The sequence below is a fragment of the Rattus rattus genome, chromosome 11 (genome assembly GCF_011064425.1).
Source record: "Rattus rattus isolate New Zealand chromosome 11, Rrattus_CSIRO_v1, whole genome shotgun sequence".
Taxonomy (NCBI): Eukaryota; Metazoa; Chordata; class Mammalia; order Rodentia; family Muridae; genus Rattus; species Rattus rattus.
Genome location: NC_046164.1, coordinates 75463474 through 75490652, shown reverse-complemented (window position 1 = coordinate 75490652; position 27179 = coordinate 75463474). Strand labels below are relative to the sequence as shown.

The 27179-nt window shown below is 47.4% G+C and overlaps 1 protein-coding gene and 1 non-coding gene across 2 annotated transcripts in view; one reads left to right on the top strand and one right to left on the bottom strand.

Annotated features, from left to right (window-relative positions):
* Positions 1-12403, bottom strand: part of Ccm2 (CCM2 scaffold protein) — a 49534-nt gene extending 37131 nt beyond the window's left edge. The window contains exon 1 of the mRNA XM_032916033.1: positions 12260-12403. Coding sequence (XP_032771924.1) covers positions 12260-12289 — 30 coding nt within the window. The 5' untranslated portion in view covers positions 12290-12403. The remainder of the gene's footprint in view (positions 1-12259) is intronic.
* Positions 12404-22298: 9895 nt separating this feature from the next.
* LOC116912959 lies at positions 22299-22431 on the top strand. The gene has a single exon (XR_004389526.1). It is a non-coding gene; the product is annotated as a small nucleolar RNA SNORA9 (small nucleolar RNA).
* The last annotated feature ends 4748 nt before the right edge of the window (positions 22432-27179 follow it).

Sequence of the window (27179 nt, the reverse complement as noted above, 5' to 3'; positions counted from 1 at the left end):
AAAATTCTACTGAGAAATAGGTCATCATCCCTGGGAGTGCCCATGTGCCTTCTGCCCAAGTTCCCCAGTTGTTAACATTTCAGAGCTAGTTGAGAATAAGCTGTAGGGGGCTGGAGAGATGGCTCAGTCCTGAATTCAATTCCCAGCAACCACATGGTGACTCACAACCATCTGAAATGAGATCCGATGTTCTCTTCTGGCGTGTCTGAAGACAGTGACTGTGTGTGTGCATCCCTACCTGCACCAAAAGCAAATACACCACACACCCCCTTCAAGTGTGTATGTGCATGTTTGAGCTCGTGCACCAACCTTTTGCCCCCTGGCTCTAGGTCAGCAGGTTCTCTGACAGATACCCTCTCCCATGTGCCACCTGACCACAGACCCAACACTGGGACAGTAAATCACAGAGCAGCCTTTTAAAGTTGATTGTCTCCAGTGTTTTGGTGTAAATGACAGAACGCTAACAAGCTGTCAGTGTGTGCATCTGTCAAGACTCTGTGCAGTGGCGACTGTGCACATTTCACTGTTTATAAACTGACATTAAAACCATTTGTTTTGGGCTGAAGAGATGGCTCAGTGGTTAAGAGCTCCAACTGCTCTTCCAGAGGTCATGAGTTCAATTCCCAGCAACCACATGGTGGCTCACAACCATCTGTAAAGAGATCCGATGCCCTCTTCTGGTGTCTGAAGACAGCAACAGTGTACTTATATACATAAAATAAATAAATCTTAAAAAAAAAAATTTGTTTTTAAATTGTCAACCCAGCACGCTGGAGGCAGAAGAATTTTGCCAGGCCAGCCTGTTCTACATAGCAGGTTCCAGGCCATTTCAGACTACACAGTGAGATCTTGACTCTAAATAAATAAGAAACAAAGAACAGAACGGAAGAAGGAAAGGGGAGAGGCTGGGAAGCTGGGTCGGCAGCTGAGAGTACAACTGCTCTTCTGTAACTCCAGTTCAGGGACCCTAAAAGCCTTACACAGACATGCATGGGGGCAAAGCACCAATGCACATAAAAAAAAACATATCTTAAAGAAGAAATTATTGGGGTTGGGGATTTAGCTCAGTGGTAGAGCGCTTGCCTAGCAAGCGCAAGGCCCTGGGTTCGGTCCCCAGCTCCGAAAAAAAGAAAAAAAAAAAAAAAAAGAAGAAAAAATTATTGCAAGGGCTAGGGATATAACTCAAAACTCCGTGGTAAAACACTTGTCTAATGTGTGAGTGAGGTCCTAAGTTCAATTCCCAGGACAAAGAAAGAGAAAGAAAGAAAAGAAAGAACAATCAAGAGGCAGAGACAGGCAGATCTTTGAGTTTGAGGCCAGCCTGGTCTACAAAACCAGTTCCAGGACAGCCAAGCAACCAAGGCTACACAGCAGAGAAACCTTGTCTTGAAAAAGAAAAAAAAAAAAAAAAGGAAAAAAGAAAATTGTTAGCAAATATCTGGTTAATAGCATGGATGCTCACATATTCTGGGGTAAAGTAGCATCTGTAAAAATCCTTTGAAACAGGGCTGGAGAGATGGATCAGTGGTTAACACTGGCTTCTTCCAGAGTTCCATTCCCAGCAACCACATGGTGGCTCACAACCATCTGTAATGGGATCTGATGCCCTCTTCTGGTGTGTCTGAGGATAGCAGCAGTGTACTCATACATAAAATAAATTAAAAAAAAAAATTAAGATCTCTTTAAAAACTCTTTAAAAACTCCTTTGAAATGCATCAGAACAGCGGGTGACTGGCAGGATCAGCTAACTGGACAGGGTATAAAGGACGCAGTCATCAGTGGTGATCGAGACAGTGGGTAGTAACCTAACGGTCGAGCCTAACCTGCTGCTCCAGTACCTGGAAGGTGGAATCAGGAAGATCATGCAGGGTCACCCTCCCTAAACAGAGTTGGAGACCAGCCTCCGCGATGGAAGACCCTGTGGTTGCCCATCCCACCCCAGCCCACTAAAAAACAAACACAGGAAACACAAACAAGCAAACACAACCAAGCCAGGTGTGGTATCACACGGCTGCAATCCCAGTGCTTGGGAGACAAAGGCAGCCTGGTCGACAGTGACTCCTAAGACTACTGGGAGAGTTGGGGATTTAGCTCAGTGGTAGAGCGCTTGCCTACCTTGCAAGCGCAAGGCCCTGGGTTCGGTCCCCAGCTCTGAAAAAAAAAAAAAAAAAGACTACTGGGAGAAACTGTCTTGACAAACAAAAACAAAGATCAGAGTCAGGTGCAGTCCATATTTGGGAGGTAGATGCAGGGAGCTCAGGGTTCAAGGGCAGCCTCAACCCCACAGTGGCTCTGAGACTTGCTTAGGCTGTGAGAGACTGTAACACAAAGACAGGGAATGGAGCTGGAAAGACTGGTTCAGCTCCCAGCCCCCACACGGTGGCTCACCCTACCTCTAAGGACTGGAGGCACCAGGCTCACATGTGGTACAGATAGGGGAGGTACAAACACGAGAACCTGAGTTCTAATTCTCACAGAAATCAGGTGCATCAGTACACACCTGTAATCTCAGACACCTGAGAATAAAAATCATAATTCATAACGCAATGCTAGGGAGCTGGAGACGGCTTAGCAGTTAGAGCACGGGCTGCTCTTGCACAGTATGTGGGTTCAACTGCCAACACCCACACACTGAAGCTCACAAATTTCTGTAACTCCAGACGCCCTCTTCTGGCCTCCACAGGCACTGCATGCGCATGGTGTGCACACACATTCAGGTGACATTCATACATATAAAATAAAAATAAGTGTTTAAAAATAAAATGCTGCTGTGGCAGCTGGGTTAAACCAGCTGGTCAGTGTGGCGCGCACCTTTAATCCAGCACTCAGGAGGCAGAAGCAGGTGAAGTTCTTGAGTTTGAGGCCAGTTTGGTCTATAGAGTGAGTTCCAGGACAGCCAGGGCTACACAGAGAAACCCCTTCTCAGAAAACAAACAAACAAACGAACAAACAAAGAAAACAAAGAGAAGAGACAGAAGAAAGATCGGAAGCCCAGCCCTGTGGGTTCCAGGATAAACATGACACTGTGAGGCGTCTCAAGACAGGAGCTGCTTGGGCTGACAACAGGCGCCCAGCCCCCAGGAGAGGGAGGGGGTTACTGAACAGCAGACACACAACAGTCACGTTATCCGACCAGGATATACTCGCATGTGACAGAATGTGAGCCTGCCAATCTGGGCCGTCTCCTTTCTCTTTATTTTATGTGACTTGCTAGCATGCCTGTGTGTACCACATTCTTGCCTGGTGCCCGAGATGGCTACGAAGCAGATGTCACATAGGGTTACAAACGCTTCTACCATATTTATTCTGGGAATCAAACCTGGGTTCTCTGGAAGAGTAGCTAGCCAGGGTTTTCTTTACCATTGTGCCATACCCAGTCCCTCCTCCTCTTTGAAACGGAGTCTCACTATGTAACTCTGACTGGCCTAGAACTCACTATGTAGACCAGGCTGGCCTCCAACCTGCAGAGATACACCTGTCTATGCCTCCCATGCGTTGGGATTAAAGGTGTGCCCACCATACCAGCCCCTAGGTTTCCTTAACAATGCACTCCTCAGAAATCAATAAAGACAGAATCCTCTAAGTCACAGAAGATGCAGGGCTCCTGTAACAGTGCACCACATAAAGTAGGCTAAAAACTGTCAGGAAAACTGCCATGGAATTCTAAACTAGAGGATGGATACAAACACTTTTTCACCCTTCAAAGCCACAAGTAACCGTGCACATGAAATGTACTTTACACGCAGTGACAGCACGCACGGAGTCCTGTACCATAAGAACAGTGACACGCAGGCTTAGGCTGACCACTCTGCTCACTTGCAGAGTTCAGCCAGCCTCTCCACCTCCCCGGGTGACACAATGCGCCACCTTAAGCCCCAAACAAAAGCCAGATTCCAACTTCCTTCTGTGCTTATTAAAGAGGATTACTTTCATTGTACACACTTAATGCCTCTAGTCAAATGCCTAATTCTTCACACAATCCAAACAAAAAACTGTTACCAATCAGGTACACTTGGGAGGAAAAAGTGTCACATACTTGGCACCAGCACAGAGGTTAAGGAAAAAAACTTCCTATTTGTACTGGAAAAAGAAAAGACCTGGCTTGGGGGTGTGGCTCAGTGATAGAGCCCCTGCCTAACATTCATGAAGCCCTGGGTTTTTCAACCCTCAGTGCCAGAAACCCAAAACCCCAAACATCCACTGTCTGCCTCACCGGACAGTCCAAACGCAAACGCTTTCATCTCTCGTAGTCACCTGAGGAGCTGCTCTTGAAGCCAAGCACTTGCCATTAATCCCAGCACCAGGAGACAGAGCCAGGAATATTTCTGAGTTCAAGGCCAGCCTGGTTTACATAGCTAGTACCAGGCCAGCCGGAGCCACATAGATCCTATTGTTTCTCTCAGACTAAGGGGTAAGTGGAGTAGCAGCAAGCATACTGAGGGATCCAGGCTCACAATGGCACACCCCTTTAATGCAGTACTCAGGAGGCAGAAGCAGGTAGAGTTCTTGAGTTTTCGGACAGTTTGGTCTACAGAGTGAATTCCAGGACAGCCAGGGCTACACAGAGAAACCCCTTCTCAGAAAACAAACAAACAAATGAACAAGCAAACAAAGAAAAGAGGGCTGGAGAGATGGCTCAGTGGTTAAGAGCACTGACTGCTCTTCCAGAGGTCCTGAGTTCAATTCCCAGCAACCACATAGTGGCTTGCAACCATCTGTAATGGGATCCGATGCCCTCTTTGGGTATGAATGAAGACAGCTACAGTGTACTCATATAAATAAATAAATCTTTAAAAACAAAAACAAAGAAGAGAGCCAACGAAAACATGGTAGTGTGATTTACTCATGCAGGTCATATTAGCCACTCCTACTACAGACCCCTAAAGACAAAAAATGAGCTCCACCATGGAGTCTGCACCCAAGATACTCTGTGGTTCCTTGACCACAAGAGTGACCTGCAGCCACGTCTGATGGTTTATGCCTGCAATCCTAGCATTCAGGAGGTGGAGGATGGAGCAGAGCCACAAATTCAAGAGCTGTCTGGGCTGCATACACAGTGAACTCTGGGGCAGCTAGGGACAAGGTAAAACACTATCTCGAGTCCCCTCAGATAGAGTGAGATGCAACCCATGGTCCTTACAAAATGTCCAGAGTGACCATGTAGATCAGTCCCTCAGAAACCTCCCTAGGAGCACAGTCCTCCACCTCCGACTGCTCCTTACAGTCAGCCTCAAGATTCCCTGCTAAGGGACTGAGGAGCTGGCTCAATGGGCAAAATGCCTGCTGCACAAGGACAGACCCTGGGCACTAACGTAACAACCAGGCACGGACACACGGACACACAGACACACGCACGCTCGCACACACACGCTCGCTCGCTCGCTCGCTCGCTCGCTGGCCAGACAACTGAGACAGAGCTCCAGGCTCACTGAGACCTTGTGAGGGTGAAGAGCAGTAGAGGAAGACAATGTTTAATCTCTGCCTCCACGAGTACAAGTGCACCTGAGTAAATATGCACAGGAACACAAACTCTCTGCCTCTCTCTCTCTCTCTCTCTCTCTCTCTCTCTCTCTCTCTCTCTCTCTCTCCTTTTCCTTTCCCTCCTCATATACACATGGAAAAAGAAGAAAAGGAAGAAAAACACTTAAAGAAGAAAAATCTTCCTAAACTGGGGGTGGTACATTCTTTAATACCAGTATCCGGAGGAAGAGGCAGAGGATTTCCGAGCTTGAGGACAACCTGGTCTACAGAGAAACCCTGTCTCTAAAAGTAGTAAAAGTAAGTAAATAGATCTTCCTAGGGCCACACAGACATATCGTAAACTCATGGTAAAAACCCAGATGTTCACTCAGTGGGACAACACTTGCCTAATATGCTTAAGGCCCTAGGTTCAATACCCTGCATTGCCAAAGATAAATATAGTTAATTTTTTAAAAAAAATGGCTTACTTGATCTGCTGAAGCTTATTCTCTCCCAGCTCTGAGAGCTGAAAACTCAAGATTAAGGTGTAGGCAGGCGACTTTTCCTGGGCTTCTCCTATGCACATAATTGGATATCATCTTCTTCCTCAATCCCACACTGTGTCCCTATCTCTTCTCATAATAGAGCATCTCAAATCAGATCACAGTGAGCCTCAGGTACGCCATTTAAACTTAAGCATCTCTTGCCAGTGCATGCCTCTAACTTCAGCACTCTGGGAGGCTAAGATAGAATTTCCATAGCTTCAAGGCCAGCCTGGGCTACAAAGTAAGCTTAGAACAGCCTAAGCTAGAGATCCGGTCTCAAAAACAATCAACAAGAAACATTTGGCACCTTTACAGCGCTCCCCTCCATACACAGTCACCTCACAAGATCGTGGGGGTTGAACTACAACATATGAACTTGGGGGATGTAGGGACAATTCAGCCCACTCAGGTACAAGTGGGAATGAGAATAAAGTAACAAAAAGGGCTGCCTACACATCACTCCTGTTTGAAGTCAGGCATGGGGGTTGCATTTGTACTTGAAGTTTTCATAATGGAAAGGTTTTCCTGATCATTTGTATCAGAACTTCTCTGCCCTGTCCTTGGCTCTGCTTCCTAGGTGGAAGCTGCTGGCTGTGTGCCTGGCACTGGTGTGCGGACCGACACTCGTCTAATGGGGAAATATGCAGATTACTAGCACACCTCTAACAGCTTCAGTGTGCAGACCAACATTAGTCTCCTGCAGCCCAAGACAGAGTTAAGGGTGCTTCTTACCTTCAGCAGTAGCCCCAGATCCCCACCTAGAACTTGGTGCTATCTTCTCGTCTTTCCTACTGCAGCACCTCTCACTCTCGGGTTTGACATCTAAGGGGCCAACTTCCTAAAGCTTAAGTCCTTAGCCCTCCCTCTCTATGCTAAGCATGGCACGGGCACTTGAGTAAATACAGAAGACTCGATACTGACAGCAGCGAGGCACGTGTCAGGCACGGCTATCATCTCAGCACTTGAGAGGCAGAGGCAGAGGCAGGAGTCAGCGGTCAAAGTTATCGTCAGCAACATAGTAAATCCAAGGCACTAAGTGACAGGAGACCCTCTTGTTTTGTGGGGTTTTTTGTTTCTATTTTGTTTTAAAAGGTGTGGTGTCCTAATGCCTTTAATCCCAGCACTTGGGAAGCAAAGGCCAGCAGATTTGAGTTTGAGGACAGCCTGGTCTACAGAGTTTCAGGATAGCCAGGGCTACAAAGAGAAACCCTGTCTTGAAAAAGCAAAAGTAAGAACAAAAAGCCAGGAGTGTTAGTGTGCCTTTAATCCCAGAAATTGGGAAAGGGAGGCAGAGGCGGGCAGGATCTTTTGGAGTTTAAAGCCAGCCTTATCTACATAGCAAGTTCCAGGCCAACCAGGGAGAAATGGTCAGACTCTGTCTCAAGAAAACAGAATTATCTATCTGTATGGGGTGTGTGTATATATTTGAGTGTTGCCACCTTTATGTGGGTGCCCACGGTGGCCAGATGAAGGCATCAAACTCCCTGGGTCTGAAGTTACAAACACTTTCAAGTCACCCAGAGTATTAGGAAGTGAGTGCCTACCCTGCAGGTTAGTCTCTGACCTCTGTATGCCAACTAGTGGGCACGCAACCAAGTACGGGGGCTGGAGAGTCAGCTCCTCCTGCAGAGAAGCAGGGTTCCATCCCAACACTGACCCTGCAGCTCACAGCTTTCTAACTAACTCCAGGGCTCCCAACGCCCCCTCTGACCTCCCTGACCACCTGTACACACATAGTGCTCAAACATACACTTAGGCAAAACATTCATTCACATAAGAAATCTAAAATAATGGCTGGAGAGATGGCTCAGAGGTTAAGAGCACTGGCTGCTCTTCTAGAGGTCCTGAGTTCAATTCCCAGCAACCACATGGTGGCTCACAACCATCTGTAATGGGATCTCATGCCCTCTTCTGGAGTGTCTGAAGACCGGGACAGTGTACTCATATAAATGAAATAAATCTTTTTTAAAAAAAGAAATCTAAAAAATTAAAAATAATAAAGAGCATTTAGTAGCCAGGTGTGTTGGTACATGCCTGTGATCTCAACACCTAGGAAGAAAACTGCCACAAATGTAAAGCCAGTAAGTTTGAGGACAGCCAAGTCTATACAGCAAGACCCTGCTTTAAAGAAGACCAAGGGGAACTAGAGATGGAGCTCAGTTGGTAGAGTGCTCGCCTGACACAGAGCTTACGGCATCGATCCCCAGTGCTTCACAAACAGGGTGAGGAGTTCCAAACCCATCTGGGACTCGAAACCCTGTGCTTGCACACATGCACGCACGCACACATGTGGGGTAGGTTAGTTAGAGGGTCAGGGATATAGTGTAATTAGCAAAGCAATTTTGCCTAGCTTGAACAAAGCCCTGGGCTCAATCCAGCAACCCTCAAATCCAGACAAGGTGGTCCATGCCTGCAATGCCAGTACCCAGGAGGCAGAGGCCCCAGTAGTTGTTCAATCAACAGTTCAATCATTCAAAATGAGTTCCAGACCAGCCTGGCTGTTAGGTGCCTGTCCTTAAGAAAGCAGAATGTAGTTTAAACTGATAGAACGACTGATTGCCTTGCCCACACACACACACACACACACACACACACACACACACACACACACACACACACACACGAAGCCCTGATTTAGCACCTGTAATCCCATTCCCCAGAAGTGGAGGCAGGAAGATCAGGGTTAAAGGTCATCCATCCTTGACTATACAGTGGGTTCCAGACCAGTCTGGGCTATCTGAGACCCTGTCTTAGAAAAGGAGGGCAGGGGAGAGGGTTACATTACATCATATATAATATAGTATAATGCTATAATATACAGCATCCGAGACTACTCTGTACATAAGAGCCTTATTCAGGGCTGGAGAGATGGCTCAGGAGATAAAATCACTTACTGTTTATTCTTGAAGAGGATTCTAGTTTAACTCCCAACACCCTATCTTGTGGCTCATAGCTGCTTCTAAGTCCAGCGCCAGGGGAGCCATTCTGGCCTTCACAGGCAGCCGCATGCGTGTGAGCAAACCCAGACATGTACATACACAAAATCAAAAGGGGCTGGACTGATGGCTCAGCGATTAAGAACACTAGCTGCTGGCAGACTTGAGGCACCAGGGTGGGGGGAACCCCATACTCAGAAGAGAAGGGGGAGGGAGGATGGAGGAACTCTGTGAGGGGAGACTGGAAGGGGAGGCAGCATTTAGGATGTCAATAAATCAGTTAATTAAAAACAAAAACAAAAAGAATACTGGCTGTTCTTCCAGAGGACCTGGGTTTAATTCCCAGCGCTTACATGGCAGTTCACAACTGTCTGTAGCTCCAGTTCCAGGGAATCCGGCCCTCTCACACAGATACTCATACGGGCAAAGCACCAATGTACACAAAATAAAAATCATTGAAAATTTTCAATTCAAAGTAAACTTCTAATATAAAAACAAGAGCTTCATTCGCTTCAGTCTGAAAGGCAGCAGCCACTCTACAGACATCAAGTGGTCACCAGTTTCTCTGAGGCGCTCATCCATCTGGCCTGGCCTGGGACTGACCCAGCTCTACAACAGCTCTCAAGCTCTCTAGCTTTTCCTGCTTCTCCTTGACTGCGGGTGCACAAACACAACGGGTGCCACAGACTGTCTGATGGAGATATAACCTCCACACTTCTGTTGCTATAGTAACTTCAAGAATGGCGGGGCACTGCTTCCATGAAATCTACTTGGTCCTCGGGATCACTAGCAGTTCACTGACCTCCCAGAGTAAAACCACTGCTTGACAGGACATCAAGTATCTGAGACCTGGAGAAGGCCTGCCGGTCCAGTTTTAAGACAGGTTCTTATAGATTCCAAATTGGCCATGACCTTGAACTTTCGAGCCTCTGACCTCCCCCTCCCAAGTGCCAGGATTACAATATACCATCATGCCTCTGGGCCATCCAAAGCAAAGGGGATCCAAACCAGGGCCTCATTCCTGGCAGGCAAGCACTGTATCAAACAAGTTATATCTTCAGCACCCATTCATACTGTCATAGGCTCAAGTTTACATCTTTTAGGAAGAGCTGGGTGGTTTAAATATCCAAATTGTAATAAGATTTATTAAGTTTGAATTGTAGCCAGGCTGTTGTGGTACACATCTTTAGTCCCGGCAGAGACCGGTGAATCTCTTAGGTTTAAGGGCAGCTTGATCTACAGAAACAGTTCCAGGACAGCCAGGTCTACACAGGGAATCTCTGTCTTCCGGTGGGATGGGATGAATTCATTAAATGTTTGTAACAAGTGCCTCTTGTTAACTAACCATTATGAAAAACACTTAAAATTCCTAAGCTGGAAGGAGATACTACATATTAAACAGCACGTTGGGGCTGGAGAGATGGCTCAGCGGTTAAGAGCACTGACTGCTCTTCCAGAAATCCTGAGTTCAATTCCCAGCAACCACATGGTGGCTCACAACCATCTGAAATGGGATCTGGTGCCCTCTTCTGGCGTGTCTGAAGACAGCAACAGTGTGCTCATATACATTAAATAAATTAATCTTAAAAAAAAAACAAAAAACAAAAACAACATGTTAAGGAGTCAGGTGTAGTGACACAGCTTTTAACCCAATACTGAAGAGGCAGGATCTCAGTGAGTTCAAGGCCAGCCTGGTCCAGATATCTAGATATAGAGTTGCAGGACAGCCAGAGCAACATAACAAAGAAACCCTATCTCAAAGACAAACAAACACGTGAAGAAGGTTCTGCCAGCTCCTGATCAGAAGATACCTGGTAAACTGTGTTAAGTCATGGCCTACATAGAAATTCAGGTCCCAAAGGCTGTCTCACGTGCTTACAGGGAACAAACTAAAGCAGGTGGCAGACTGCCTACAACTGCTAGCACAGATCCTGACACAACCCATTATCTCCTTTAATAGAGACAATGAAATTAATCATTGCCTTAGTCTGTACTTCTGTTTTTTTCACAGCATGTAACTATAAGATCTTCTCGCTACTGATTCGAAAGCTCAGGGGAAAGTCTTAATGCACCGCTCTGCTCCTCTGCTTTCTATCCGAACTTGTATGATATACAAATCAACAAAAACCAGCCAGGCAATTTGTCCCAAACAAGAATGTGGGCCAGGTGTCTTACAGAGCACTAAGAGTGTGCTGCAAATACAATGACTAGTCTCCAGGGATGTAGGCTACTGGCATTGCAAAGACCGGCTGGCACAGTTCAGCCTCATCCACACTTGGGCCAGGTCCTTCCTAAACAGCACTCCTCTTTTCTAGCTAAATCCTTTTACAATGCTCAAACCCCCCTTTTCTATACTTGTAACCATCTCCGGAGGTAACAAGTTGATAGGACATCCAAACAGCCAAGTGCAAGTTTCTGTCTTAAAACAAAAGAAAAGTGGGGGCAGCGCCGCCGCTGGCCTGGACTCCCTGAAGGCCACCTGGCCACACTCTATTTCAAGTAAGACTTTCTGAAAAATGGGACACTTCCTAAAGCAAGGTGAGGAGTGGTGTGGCCAATTAAAGGCTACAAGGAGGCCGGGTGGTTAACTGAGCCAGGACATCAAAGTCTGTGTTAAACTTGTCCACAACGTGCACACATTTATCAAAATGAAAATGACAGGCAAACATTAAGATTGCAAAGCATTTATTTGAAAGGGATACATTTTATCAAACCCCAGTTTTCGCTTTAAAGGCAGTTAAAGCAGTTTATCCCCACATGGTCTTCCCAGGCTCCTTAAAATGTTCTTTATCAACTACTCAAGCCTGTAATTAAAGCCACATTTTTTAAACTACAGAAACGAAGGAGCCTCTTGAACCATGTCCTAAATCTTACTGCCAAACATAACGTCACTAAAATCGCTCAGTGGTATTAAATACGAGCGACAGTCGACGAGTGAACCCGCCGAGAAGCTAAGTCCATCTTTGCTTTTACTGGACATCCAAAAACAAAGCCAAGTGGGCAGTAAAAGCCTCGCCGGTCGCGGCACAGCCCAGTGGTCCAAGTTCCAGCCCAGGCCACCTTCTGGCCCCTCGCTGGGCCCACTTCCTTTGTGGCCCCAGCCCGTCGCGCGGGGAAGGCGGGCCCCCTGACAGGCCGTCTGGAGCAGGCCGGGGGCGAGCAGCAAAAGGGACCCCCCTACCGGAAAGGCGCGGCACTTCCTCCGGGAGCCGCAGGCCCACCTGACCACTGTCCCTGCCCGCTCCGCCGCCCGCCCACCCCGAGGGACCCCCACCCCACGCCCCCGCCCGGCGGCAGGACGCGCCGGTGAGCGCTCACCTTCTTGCCCTTCTTGCCCTCCTCCTCCATGTCGCCGCGTGCGGCCCCCGCGGCCCGCCCCGGGAGCCCCACCGCCAGCGGCCGCTACATGCTCGCTCTGGGCCCGCCACCCCCGCGCTCACCGCGCCGCCGGCACGCCCGCAGTCTCCGCCCCGGCCGCGCCCCACCCGCACTTCCGGACCTAGGGAGCCAGCCCACCGCAGAGACCCCGCCCCCTCATGCCCCGCCCACAGCCTCCGCACTCCCGCACTTCCGCCCAGAGAAAACCGCTGGGCCCAAGGAGGGCGCTTCCTTACAGGGCAAAGGCTCTCCCGAATGCCCCTGAAGAGGTCCAGGTTCATTCTGGACCCCTCCACGCCTCCTCATGGCCTATGGAGTACATCTGCCTACCCTCCAGTCCTTCCCATCCCCTCTGGAAAGACGCCCCAATACCCCCCAGCTCGCCCGAACCCTTCAGGGCCGCGCGGGAGTGGATCCAACTTTTCAATTCTGCCGCCATCTTTAGGGAGGCCGATTTCCCAGCCTGCCTCGCGATCTGGGAGGCGGGCCTCAAGCCCTGGGAAGGGACAGAGCCAGTCTCCAACCTAGGTTCTGGGCGCCCTGCCACTTGGCATTTCTTGCTTTTTACACTGAGCCACAAGGAACTTTTCTAGTAACTTTCTGTTCTGGCTGGGCGTGGCAGCGCACTTCTGTGTAATCCTAGCACCTGGCTGGGCTGGTAGAGACAGGAAAATGAGTTCAAGATCAACCGTAGCTGCCAATAGAACCTCCTTGGAGTGTATACAACGTTTGTGTGCATACATACATACATACATACATACATACATACATACATACATACATACATACATACATACGCGCATGTATCTATATGAAGGTGTTAGAACTCCTGGAGCTGTAGTTACAGACGGTGATAAGCTGCCATGTGGGTGATGGAAATTGACCCCAGGTCCTTCGGAAGAGCAGTCAGCACTCTTAACCACTGAGCCATCTCTCCAGCCCCAACGTAATAGATCTTAACAGTCATCGTATGCAGTTACTACATTCACAGAACAATTCCAGAGGATCAGGTGATTTTATTTTTTTCAAAAGCATGCTGCAAGTTGGTTGCTGTTATGCCAACCCACAGTAAGGACTTTACTGATCCTAAATTAATACTAAACTGGGCCATGGTGGCACATGTATTTAATTCCAACACTTGGGAGGCAGAAGCAGGCAGATCTCTTGACTTCAAGACCAGCCTGGTCTACAGAGAGAGTTCCAGGACAGCCACCGCTATACAAAGAAACTGTGTCTCAAAAGGAAAAAAAAAAAAAACAAAAACTAAATGAAGCCAATATTTATTTTAGAATACTAAATATCCTGCTAAGTGTAGTATGTTCTCTCAGGGCCACATGCACATCTTTACAAGAGGAAGCCATGCCCTCAAAGAAATATGATTCCTCCCTTTCCAGTTCACAATTCTTGGGGGGAGGCTCATGAATCCTTTCCTAGTCCATGCTAGAATGTTGACTGGCTGATCTTGTGCAGGTCTTAAGCAAGCATCCACAGCTGCTTTGAGTTCATGAGTGTAGGAGTCCTGTCATGTCCAGAAGACACTGTTACACAGCCTCAGCCCTCCTCCCAGCCTCTGAACTGAGTCTCTGTGTAATTCTCACTGACTTTGCACTTGCTGTGTACAGCAGGCTAGCCTAGAAACCAGGGCTCTGCTGCCCCTGCCTCTCAAGTGCTGTGAATAAAGGTGTGTACCACTGCCATGCAACTCTGGCTTTTATAATCTTCTACTTTCTCTGTTGTGATGGCTCCTGAGCTTGGGAGCCTGGGGCGGGGGTGGGGTAGGGGGGGATGACATAGATGTCCCATTTGTCACTGAGCACTCCACAGACACTCTATGTGGTATTCCCTTCTTAACCACTGAGCCATCGCTCTAGCCCCTATGGCCTGAATTTTATTTCATCTTTTCACAAGTTGTAGTTGCTAGAGGGGAGGCTGAATGGAATGAAATTACTCTCTTCCTGAGAGCTTGTAATAACTGAGACTTGTAAGCATAGGAAATAGTTTCATAGCCTAGGACTCGATCTGGTTCTGAACAACCCCTCTTCTAATAATGCAGCCTCAATCCTTTACTGCACATATTACGCACAAACGTCCTCTCTGAATGATGCATCTAGCAATCTTGGACCCAAACCTGCATTAGGCACACGCTCCTCTCTCTGTAAAATAGTATAAGTTTCTCTATCCCGATATAATCAAATTTAGACAGTTTTATCCAGTTATGTCTCTACTGCATCCTGGTACAGGATAGGGATATTATCCAGCCTGAGCTCTTTCTTTCAGGATGCATGCACAGTACAGCAAATCTGCCGCCCCAAACAAATTTTCAGAGAGAATTCCCCATTTACTAACTTATGCCAGTGCATAGCTGGGTGTGCACATGATTAAAGTCGGGTCTTATAGGAAGGGATATATATACAGTTGAAAAAATTATTATCTGGCCTAACACATCAGTAGCCTAGAGAACTGGCCATCCCATACCCCTTAGGCATCAAGCTCCAACTCTTGACTCCTAAAAGGAAGCCTCAGACAATTGGCCCTCTCGGCTCTGTACTATATAGCTTTGCTCCCTATAAACTTACTTGTTACAAATCTGTGTGAGCCATTATGTGCTGGTTAGTGTCCACCAATGTGACTCAGACTAGAGTCATATGGGAAAAAGGAACCTCAGCTGGAATTGCTTCCTTCCATCAGATTGCCCTGGGGCATGCCTGCCAGGCATTTTCTACCTTTTTTTTTTTAAGATTATTTTTATGTGTATGAATGCTTTACTTGCATGTATTTAACTGTATGTACTGGGGGGGGGGGTGGCATGCCTGGTGCCCATAGCAGCATCCCTGGAACTGGAGTTATAAACAGTGGGGAGATACCATGTACTAGAAATTTAATCTAAACCCTCTGGAAGAGCATTATGTGCTCTTGAACACTGGGCCATCTTTCAGCTCCAAATTTTCTTGATTAATGATGATGTGGGGTGCAGCTCACTGTAGGCAGCACCACCTTTGAGCAGGTAATCCTGGGTGGTATGAAAAGGCTGATGGGGCTGGAGATGACTCAGGGGTTGGGACCATTGGCTGCTCTTGCAGAAGACTCCAGCTCATTTCCCAGTACCCTCAGGGCAGCTCACAGCTAGCTGTCTGTGGCTCCAGTCCCAAGGGGATCTGACACTGTCACACACAAAGGCAAAAAACACCAATGCACATATAATAAAAATACATAAATTAAAAAAAAAAAGGTAACAAGTCCTGGGGAGCAAGCTACTTCATGGCCTCTACCTTAGTTTCTGCTTTCAGGTTTCTTCCCTGACTTACCTCTATGGTCTGTAACCCGAAAGCTGAAATAAAACTTTGCCCCACCCTTGCTTCCGGGTCAGTATTTTATCATAACAATAGAAAGGTAAATACAGCCAGCACTTCATTTTAAATTCTTAGGCAAAAAGGCCAAGAACCAGGAAACCCAGGACACTGCCTGCCAGACACAGACTCATTTCCTCTCACATAGTTCTGTCTCTGCTTCTTGGTAATAGGAGCAGAAAGCCTTAGATTCTGCTTACAATGCCATCGGAATCCTCTGGCCTTTAGGACTTCTCAAAAGTGTGTGTATTTCCACCGAGTGGCAGACCGAGCTGAGGTTCCGGAAGTGCCTTTTTAGTCTTCCTTCTGCAACCACCCGTAGACACAAACGAAAGAGTTCACTTGGTCTTTAAATGCTTAACATCAGACGCCTGGCGTTTAAGCCATCTCACAATCCTGCTTTAACCTACCCTTCCAGATAGAGCGCTCTTGCTTTGCCTCCTCCAATCCAGTCTGGTCTCTAACCCAAAAGGGCCTTGAATTTATAACCTTCCTGTCTCTCTCTCCAGAGTCCTGGGATTACTGACATGTACCACTAGCTGCAGGGTTTACTCTGTGCTAGAGAACAAGCCCAGCGTTTCGTGTGTATACTTGGCAAGCACCTTACCCGATGAGCTTCATTCTTCCATATTTATCACTCTGTAACACAGAAAATACTACATCTTCCCTTAGCACTGAGACTGCCCTGGAGCTCCTGAGTCTCTCTGCTCCCTGTGAACCACTTGAAATGCCCCACCTCATCTTTACCTACACGGTCCATGTTTCAAGTAAAAATCCATCTACTGATGATTATATAGTGATTATCTATGTAAATAAGTTAAAATGGCCAAACCAAACAAGCAGAGGCTTTTCCAGAGGTTTGTCCAGAGCCTGCTATACTAGGGCGTCTATGACCACCATGTTTACAGACTCAAAGACATGCAGTAAAAAAAGAAAAGCTTTGTAGTAGAAAACACTTTGAGACAGTTCTGACTGCCGGGTGTGTGGCTCGCTTTGTTCTAGCACTCCAGAGGCTAAAACAGGATGATTAGGAGCTCAAGGCCAGCCTTAGCTGCACAGCATGTTCAAAGATATCATGGGCTACATGAGGTGCTGTCTGAAAAAGCAACAAACACAAAAATGTCCTGGTTAAGGGTGGACTTGTGTGGGGAACCCTGCAGGGATGGGCAAGCGAATGAACCTCGAAGACATGAGAATAAAAACTCGATTCAGATTGATTTCATAAACCTGGGTCATAACTTTCAGAGATTCTGATGTCACGGGATTTACTGCCTGTATATTTAAACCCAGCATTATTTGGGGAAAAGTGTCGTGATGCACAATCTCTGGTGCACAAGAAAGCATAATTACATTGAAACTCAACTCAGGGTTTCTCCAAGAAATAATATTCTGGAGATAGGATACCTGTATTCTGTATTAGGCTATAGACCCAAGGAAGACTACAGCTCGGTCTCCGTCAAACATATAGTGTAGAGGTCATTTGGGCTATTAGCTACCTCTGGTCCTGCATGTGGGAGCTCTGGGGAGTCTCTGGCTATATAGATAATGTAAGAGTCATTTAGACTATTGGTATCTCTGGTCCTTGTTGTGGAAGGTTGGGGAGCCCCTGGATGAAAGGCTCATTTCGATTACTGGGTGTATCTGATTCTAGCTATAGGGACTTGGGTATGGCCTGACCCAGTGATCACGCCGATCACCAGGAGGTATTAATCAATCACCTCCAATCCCCAACTTTCTGGATGGAAGAACAGGTTCTATACCCATTCCTTTGAGAGGACCATCCTGTGTACCTAATGGTCATGATTTCCCGGAGATCTGTGGGCGCAAGGACCTTCGTACTGGGTTCCCAACAGGCTTGGTACTTTTCACAGAAAAGGCTGAAGAGAAAGAAAATTGCCAGGAGTTTGAGGTTTGAGGGCAGCAGGGGTTAGTTACATGGCAAGTCTCTGTCTCAAAGTAAACAAGCAAACAAACCCGAAACAAAAAAGACAAAGACAAGAATAAGGCGGGGAGGGAGAGGAGAAGGCCCTGATTAGATACTAGGAGTCTGTCCTCTGTGAACACCTCACAGGCTTGGTTAGAAGCTGTCTACTGTGGGCACCTCACACTGTGGACATCTGTTCACACATCTGATTAGGGTCTGTCCATTCTGTGCCCTCACATATTTTGGATAGGGGAACATATGTGTCTTCTTCTAGCTCGTCTCAAATTGGGAGCAAGGGTATAAATTAGGGAAGCCGTCAAATATTAATCAGGTCCTGAATATTTGGAGCTGGCACAGAAGTTATAAATTGACTTTTTGATTGTCACCAGAGAGCTTCCTGCAAGTCTGACTTACACCAAGCTGGCTTCCTGTGACAGTGTTTATAGCTGAGGGTTGATTTCTTGTGTAATCTGCTGCTGGTTGTCGGTCCCAGGATATATAAAAGTGGTCTGATTGTTTAAGGGACTAATGTCACTCAGACCCCAACGAAAACAGCTAGAATCGTAATTCAGTGACTTATGCATGTTTTTTGTTTGTTGTTTGCTTTTTGGTTTTGTTTTTTGTTTGTTTTTTGTTTTTTTGAATCCGGGCTGATCTCAAGCCTGATACATCGTCACCCTTTCAACTCTCCCTCCCTGGATTTAGTAGCCTGGCTGAGTTTGAGACCAACATGGTCTGCTTGGTGAGTTTCAGTCCACCAGTCCATCCAGGACTGACTGAGGGGGGTGATAACTTGTCTGAAGATAACCAGAAACAACCTTACAACCTTCCCCTCACCCACATCCGGTCAATCCAGGGACAGCCTCCGCTCTATACACCCACAATCAATCACAGCAAAGCCACTTTGGGATGGTTTATTTTGCCAGTTCATGATTTCTATCTCAGGTAGAGCAGGTTTCTCTCGTTACCATTAACGAGCTGATAACATCCAGGACTATTAGCCCTGCGCAGCGTGCCAGCCAGTCTCCAGTAACTACAGCAGAAACTCCTAGAAGGGCCTGCTAGAAAACCACAGGAATCTCTCCTGGCTCCACTACCAGGAGTACTGCAGAATAAGATTCAGGCTCTGGATGCTGAGAGAGACACTGAGAGCCAGGTTGCTGCCGCCAGTCAGAGCCCAGAGCAGCTAACGCTAAGGAACCTGCCCTTTGCCTACTTTTGATTCCAATCTACACTGAGCAAAAGAAGCCAGACATGACAGCACACCCACATAATCCACTTAGGATCAGAGGGGCAGGAGGATCAGTATTTCGAGGTCATAGCAAGATCAAGGCTGGCCCAGGTAGGTGCATGAGACCTTGTCTCAAAAAACCTACTGATACGACCTGCCTGCCTGTTGTTTCTACCAATGAATTTTATGTTAGTTACTTCTTGGTTACTGTAATAAAACATTGGGAGTAAAACAACTTATAGAAGAAAGAGTTTTGGGTGTAAGGTTCAAGAGTCCATCACTATGAAGGTGAGAGAAACACAGTGGCAAGCACAGAGGCTGGAGCAGGAAGCCGAGAGCACACATCATTTTGCTTTGTTTTTAAAGATTTAAATATTTCATGCGTAGCAGAAAGGGGGGCATTGGTCCCCACTAGAGATGGTTGTGAGCCACCATGTGGTTGCTGGGTATTGAACTTGGGGCCTTGGGAACAGCGCCCATAACCACTGAGCCATCTCTCCAGCCCAGTTCACATCTTGAAGTGTGAGCACAAAGAAGGGAGGAGAAACCAGGAAGGGCGAGAGTTTTTAAACCCTCAAAGCCCTCCTCCACTGCACACTTCCTCCGACAAGACTGAACCATTGCTCTTAAACCTCCCAAAACAGTGTTACGCGCCAGGATTCAAGTGTTCAAACCCACACTGTGGGACACGTGTTCACCTAAACCAAGAGAGATCTGAAAAGAGCCTTGATCTATGAATTTCTTTTATCCTGTAACTATAAAAAGTCCGTGATTTCTATAGTCATATCTGGGGGTGGCACATTCTGGTTTCCTACAGATGTAAGCCTGAAAAAAAAAATTAGCAATTTGACGATGGAACAGCAGTTTTATCCAAGGTGGCTTACAATATTTTGTCAACATGAGATGATGACTCTTTATAGGAAATGGCAAAGCAGGTTATTCTGAGCCAAATATGTGCGACAATGGAGAAACATGGATTCAAGCTATACGGAATAACATGCTCCTCCCTGGAAGGGGGTCACGTGCCCTTTCATAACGGCAGAGCCAAGGAAATCCTTAAGTGGATGGGTTTACCAGTTACACTGATGGAGCATCGGGGAGCCTAATACGGCACAGAGCGGAAATCCCCTCTGTAGGTTCCAGAAGTTCTTACCATTCTTAAGTGTCAGGGACAGTGGAGGCTAGACGTCTGTCTGCTAAGCTTAATGATAAGTCGCAAGAAGCCTACTTATTAATTAGGTCAATATAGAGGCTGGCGATACGTGGCTGTTAAGAGGGACTAGAGAGGTGCTGGAAGGATGGCTCAGTGGTTGAGAGTGCTTGCTGTTCTCGCAGAGGAGCGCAAGGAGTTTGGTGTCCAGCACCCACATTTTATGAGCAGGCCTCTGAGGACACTGCATGTGTGCATAGAGACACGCACACATATGTAGATATCCTCAGATAATTGTGCTGCTTGATTTGAACATTCCATCTCTCCACCATCATGGTGTCCTAGTCAGCCCAAACTGTGTGTTCAGTATTCATTAAGAATGTGCCCTTCTCAGGGGCTGGAGATCAAAAAAAAAAAAAAAAAAAAAAAGAATGTGCCATCGGGACTGGAGAGATGGCTCAGTAGTCAAGAGCACTGGATGCTGTTCTTAGAGGACCCGGGTTCAATTCCCAGCAACCACATGGCAGCTCACGACTGTTTGTAACTCCAGTTCGAGGGGATCTGACACCCTTACACGGGCAGACATTCAGGCACATAAAGTAAAGATAAATTTAAAAAAGGGGGGGGGAGCTGGAGAGATGGCTCAGGTGTTAAGAGCACTAACTGCTCTTCCAGAGGTCCTGAGTTCAATTCCCAGCAACCACATGGTGGCTCACAACCATCTGTAATGGGATCTGATCCCCTCTGTTGGTGTGTCTGAAGTCAGCTACAATATACTCGTATAAAATAAAATAAATAAATATATCTTTAAAAAAATATAAAGGAATATGCCATCGGGCTTCTTCAGTTCTCAGTTGGTTTATCTGGGCACTGTATGGGATGTCTGAGCTTCTGACAGGGCATTATGAACCAGAGATTGTTTGGGCTTTCATTATTTTTTAGACCTAGAACTAAGCCATCCACCTCCCAAAAAAAAAAAAAAAAAAATTGGTTCTTGTGGTGCTTGTTTCTGCGGCAAATTCATGAAGCAGTTCATGTTGCAAAGGGGAAAAAAGGGAGACATATATTTTTAAAAAGAAAGGAAAAGAAGGGCACTCGTGTCGTAAGCCTTTACTCTCAGCACTGGGAGGGTGGGGGGCAGAAGCAGGTGGATCTCAGAGTTGGAGGCCAGCCTATTCTACAGAGTGAGTTCCAGGACAGCCAGGGCTACACGGAGAACAAAACAAACAAAACGTAAAGAAAATAAAGATTCTGGAAGATAGGGCTGACGGAGGTTTTCTTTCCCGCCTTCTCTCATTTGCTGGTCTATGCACATCACTTTACCAAGTGTTGGTCTATCCCAGGGCGCCGCGCCCACGTGTTTCCCAGCCTGGGCGCCGGCCCCGAAGGCACAGCCTGAACTGCCCTAGCTACGCCCGGTTCCAGCCCCTAGCTTTGTCACCCGGATTACTAAGAGGAAATGATGTAGAAGGCGACCGCCGAGGCTGAGGTCCGCCTGCGGTCAACCACCAACCAACACCAGGGCGGGCCCAGCAGGCGCAGCCCGCGCTTGAGACCACGCCCTGGGACTGCTGACATCACCATCCTTGAGCCCGCGCACGCGGCTTCGGGGCGGGGCTGCGTGACGTCGTTACAGGCGCGCGCCGCTCGCTGCTGTGGCCATAACTTTAGGGACACGTGTGCGCATTCAGATGGCAGCCATGGTTGGCGGCTCCTTTGTCGCATGTGCTGCGGCCCTCACCTTTTCTGCATCCTTCGTCATCAGGGTACAGGCGCGGTGCAGGGCTATTTCGAGTCCAGGTAGGAATCGGGGAGCACGGTGGCAGGAGGTTAGCCTGCGGTGAAGCAGGGACGTTTTCCCCGTGGGGAAACACGTGCCACCGGGTGATTCACGCCTGTTTCTAGGGGATTCCTTTTAAACCTCAGCGAGTCCTGCGGAAGCAAGCGGGGTCTCCCCTCAAGAGATTTTTAATTTTCTTTTTACGAAAGAACGTTTGGAGGGCATACAACTGGGTGATAGGCCCAGGCTGGAGCTGAATGTGTCTTGTCTCCCCTCCTAGGTGGGCATCGAGGCCAGGTGAGTGGCCCCATAACGTGGAAGGGATGATCGAGTTCTTCTAGAAGATGTCCTGGTAAGTCAGTTGTGAAAGAAAGGTGGCCTCTTCCAGAGAGCCTTACTCCTTCAGCCAGAACAGAGGTTATCTGGGGCCTCTGAAGCCAAGCTCCGGATCTTGAATTCACTTTCAGGACTAATCTCCCTAGAGTTCTCAAGGGATGGGGAAACTGCGATGTGGACTGTGGGTTGTACAGGGTTTGCGTAATGCACTTAGCAAGCCTCCAGCGTGCTTGGGTCTGCCGTGACCCTGTGCATTCCTACAGTGCTTGCCAAAACAATTGTGAAGTGGTTTGAGGCCTTGCCCTGCTCTCTCCAGAGCAAGGTTATAGAAATTTCAGACAATACGACAGATACCTGGCGCCTGGGTAAGTCACAAGGGAGTAGAGTTTGTTCTGTGGTCCAGAGTTAATGCAAAGTATTAACAATTACAAAATACAGCATGAGTTCAAGTAAAACTCGAGGTGTGGTCACATGGTGTTTGCTCCAGGTGGGCCCTGGGCCTGGTTCTTAGCAAGCAAGAAAACCAGGATCGGAGAGACCGCAGATGGTAGAAGCCTGGCCCGTGTGCCAATAGCTAAGGAAGGCGTCCCTGTAGTGGAAGGCATTGATGTTGGGAGGTATTTTTTGGCTTTAAGACAACCAGTTAGGTGAGGGTGACCTTGAACTCCCAATCTTTAAGCATGGACCTTCGTGCTTGGCCTGGGGTGTGTTCGTGCCAGGGTCTCTGGCCCTTTGAACTCAGATCTGCTTGTTGTTTCCTCCCAAGTGCTGGGGTGAAGAGTTTATGCCACCACACCAGGTCCCCATTTCAAATCTTATGTATATGAGCACACTGTCCTATTCAGACACACCAGGAGAGGGCATCGGATCCCATTACGCTGCTTGTGAGCAACCACGTGGTTGCTTGGTTGCTGAGAGTTGAGCTTGGGACCTCTGGAAGAGCAGTCAGTGCTGAGCCATCGCTCCAGCCCCTTAACTCAAACCTTTATTCTATTTCTTTTGTGTGCATGTCCATATGTATGGGCCCGTGGATAGCATAGATCATAGCGGTCAGAGAACAGTTGCAGGAATTGGTTTTCTTTCCCACCGTGTGGGTCCTGGAGACTTTTGGTTGTAAGGCAGGACAGCAAGTGCTTTTCTCTGCTGAGGCTGTCGTTGGTTGACAGGTTACCGTGTGAAGTGGTTGTTTGTCCAGGGGTTGAGAGGTTGAAATTTGATAGCAGGCATCTCCAGACCTACAGCCCGTGCTGTTTTCTGAAGGGCCAATCGTGGCTGAGTTGTGCTAAAGGGAAGTGTCCTGCTCTTGGTATGGAAGCTGTGGGGTGTGAGGTCTGTGGAGGGTTGCCGGCTTAGTGTTATGTGTTTGGCTCACCGACGCTTCCTTCCGTCTAGGAAACCTAAGTAGCTGGAGCTAGAAGTGACTTGATGGCACTTCAGAACCATTGGGCTGTTTCATGGAACTTCCACTGAAGCGGTAAGTGTGCAAGAAGACACTCTTAGGTCACATCTGGGATTTTTTTTTTTTCCCCCAGAGCTGAGGACCGAACCCAGGGCCTTGCGCTTCCTAGGCAAGCGCTCTACCACTGAGCTAAATTCCCAACCTCCACATCTGGGATTTTTGTCTCCTGTCAATTAGGCTGGCCTTAAAGTTGCTACAGCCAAGGGTGGCTTTGAACTCCTGATCTCATGCTTCCATCTCCCCAGAGTTTGAATTATGGGCCTGGGCCAGAAAGCTCAGGCTCCACTTCTGTTTGACTTAGTAGTTGTCTGGTCATTCAGTCACCTGGCTACAAAAAGTGTATTTAAAAACAAACGAGGGCTGGAGAGATGGCTTAGGTTAAAAGCATTGACTGCTCTTCCAGAGGTCCTGAGTTCAATTCCCAGCAACCACATGGTGGCTCGCAACCATCTGTAATGGGATCCGATGCCCTCTTCTGGTGTGTCTGAAAACAGTTACAGTGTGCTCACATATATATAAAATAAAACAGGAAGCCTGTGACCTTTCCATGTTATGGGTCGTATGACTAAATCTCAGAAAGGTTAGCTGTGTTGAAGTTTATGAAACTATTTCGAAATAGGACACTTTCTGGGTCCTGGTTCTTGTAGATGGCATTTGCCTCTGGTTTGATTTCATCATGGTGTACATGAGGTCATGTGTCTTGCCGGAATGGGAGTGGGCTGCTACAGAGTAAACCATGGGCCTCATGGCTCACTGGGGGTGCAGTCTAGCTGGGCTTTGCTACTGCCCCTCAGGGCAGTGGGCATTTACAACAGCCCTTAATCTTGTGATAGTACCTCCTTATCACAGCATTACTTGGTGTTTCTAATCTTTGCAGGTGCGGAAATGGAGACTGAAATGAGACTCCAGCTGTGTTGATCGGGTTTGAAGCCTCCTTGGCCTTCCTTTAACAAAGCAATCCGTAGTTTCTGGTTCCTGGCCTAAGCTTGATTCTATGTTTTTGTCCTCCTCCCAGACTCCTTCAGATTTTGAATAAGAAACCCAGCTGTGCCTATTGTCTGACATCTGTATAGATGAACGGTGGCCATTGTAGCCAGCTAGAGAAAAATACATCTGCTAATCAGTGCTTCTGGACACTAGAAGATCAGGCCAGACTGGGCTTCAAAAGTCCCAGTCTCAAATAAATGTGATTTTATATATGATTGTCTTAGCCTGTTTTCTTTCCACACTACATGTGGTGAGGGGGGCAAACTGACTCTGGTGGCAGCCCAGATGAACCAAGGTGCCTTTCCATTCTCAATCAAGCACGTGCAGATGATGATGACGCACACCATACTGGATACACTTTTTTTTTTTTTTTTTTTTTTTTTTTTTTTTTGTTTTTTTTCCGAATGAACCCAGGGCCTTGCGTTTGGAACTCACCACTGAGCTAAATCCCCAGCCCTGATACATACTTTTAATGACCGTTTGGAACTTTGATTTAGTTGAATGGAGGAGGGTTGCTGGAGTTGTGGTCACATCAAGGCTTAGTTGGGATGAGGTACAGAGGGACCTTGAGATCCTGAGGATCTGCTCTTGGCTGATAGAAACTTGGGAGTTGAGGGCCTAGCAGTCAAGGGTATGTGTTTCCAGTGCCTGTATCAGTCAGTCAAACCGGTTCTAGAGGATAACCTGGCATCCCGCTCTCTTACCATCCCAGGGTACATAATTTGGTCCAGGCAGTGGTTGAGCGCTCCTTTAATCTCAGCACTGAAGAGGCAGGCAAATCTCCAGTGAGCTTGAGGCCATTTTGAGTGTGTTTGAAAACCCATATCTTACTCTTCATATACCAGGAATTGTCAGGACCAAGAATAGGAAGCCAAGTAAGGGATAGTATCGACTCTTCAGCCTAAAAGTATAGTCTGTCCATGGTAAGTCCGCAGACTAGCTCACACAGGCATTGTTAAGAAATACAGTGGGTAAGGCCTGGCCAAGTCGGCCATTGAAGGTACAATGAGTAAATTTTAGTTTTCATTACTAGTGACAGCGAATGGGACAGTGCCCAGACATGCCAGGCCCCCAACAAAAACTACCCAAACAGAAGAGATCATCCACTCCTGCGCCCAAATGCACACACACACACAAACTAAAAATGGGTTAAAAAGCAGCTATGATTCATGGGCTTGAGGGATGGCAGTTAACACTGCTCTTCCAGAGATGCTGAGTTTACTTCCCAGCAACTACATGGCTCACCGCCCATGTTGGGATCCAATTTCCTCTCCGGGTGTGCATGAAGACGGCACTCATTAAATTATACATATAAAGCTATGGTTCAATTTTATGGGGAAAGCTAAGGTATGGGTGGCAAGACGGTTGTAAAGACCAGACTGGTGGGTGCCAACAAAAGATACTTCATGCTGGGAGACCCACATACCCAAAGATGGTCAATTTGCCACTAAACTGCCAGGGTTTCCTCAGTCCCTAGCAGACTGGAGTGGGTGGTGGCTCCACCCTCTTGCCCTATCTGCAAGCTTGATATAAGGGAGCTTCAAGCGGGAACCGCCTGACCGACTCTTCTCTTAAAACAACTGGAGCTTCTGAACCGCCTGACCAACTCTTCTCTTAAAACAACTGGAGCGTCTGGGTTTGGTGTGGAAAGGGCCCATAGTTGGTTCAATCCAGGGAGAAATTAATGTGTCGTCTTTTTAACTTCAAAAGTGTGAAAGAGGAACCCCTGTGTGGGTCATGCCAGAGTCTCAATCACGTGCTGACAGGGTGTAGAAACAATCAGAGTCTAATGCTACACCCGAGAGTCAACCTCCAACCTAAGAATGATCTTGGGATTTTTAAGTGGTTAGAAGAAAAACCCCCAAGTACACTATACCATGACAAGTGTAATATTAGATGATGACAGAGTTCCGTGTTTCAGACGTTAACTGGAACTCACCCACGTCCCTTCTTAACTTGAACCACCACAAGTCCCAGAGCTTTTCAAGGCCTGGGGTTTTTTTGCGAAGTGAAACCCAAGGGTGGGAGTCCCCGGGTTGGGGAAACCCTACCAGATCACCGCCCCAGAAGGCTGCAGATGGAATGTTCTCATACCAGGCTTAAACTGAGGCAGCGTGGCTTGGGTTGAAGGGCTGTACTGCTCCAGGGAGGAGCCAGAGCCCTACCACTGCATCTAGGACAGTTTAGACCAGTGGCCCATCTTACCACTAATGGTGCCTGCTTTTACCACATGGTGGATTAGAACTTACAATTTCATTAGACGTTCATTATCAAGGAATTTTAAAAATCAAAGGGAATGGTTAAAATACAATTGTCAGCCGATGATAATGATGCACGCCTTTAATCCCAGCATGTGGAGGCCGAACCCGGTCTGTAGAGCTAGTTCCCAGAACAGGGGCACACAGAGAAACCTTGTCTCAAAAAATGAAGCAAAACCAAAACAAAATACAATTGTCAGATCATCTATGAATACAAGGTCTCTCTCTAAGTTGGCCTGCAAATAACTTTTATTTGGGAACGTTTAGCCTCCTCCCAGCATAGGAGAAGGGAGCAGAGAGAGCTGCTTGCTGGCAGACTCTGTGATCAGGAGGGAGGACTGCACAGAGAATCCTGAGTGTCACCTAGCCATTTTAAAATGTACCACTA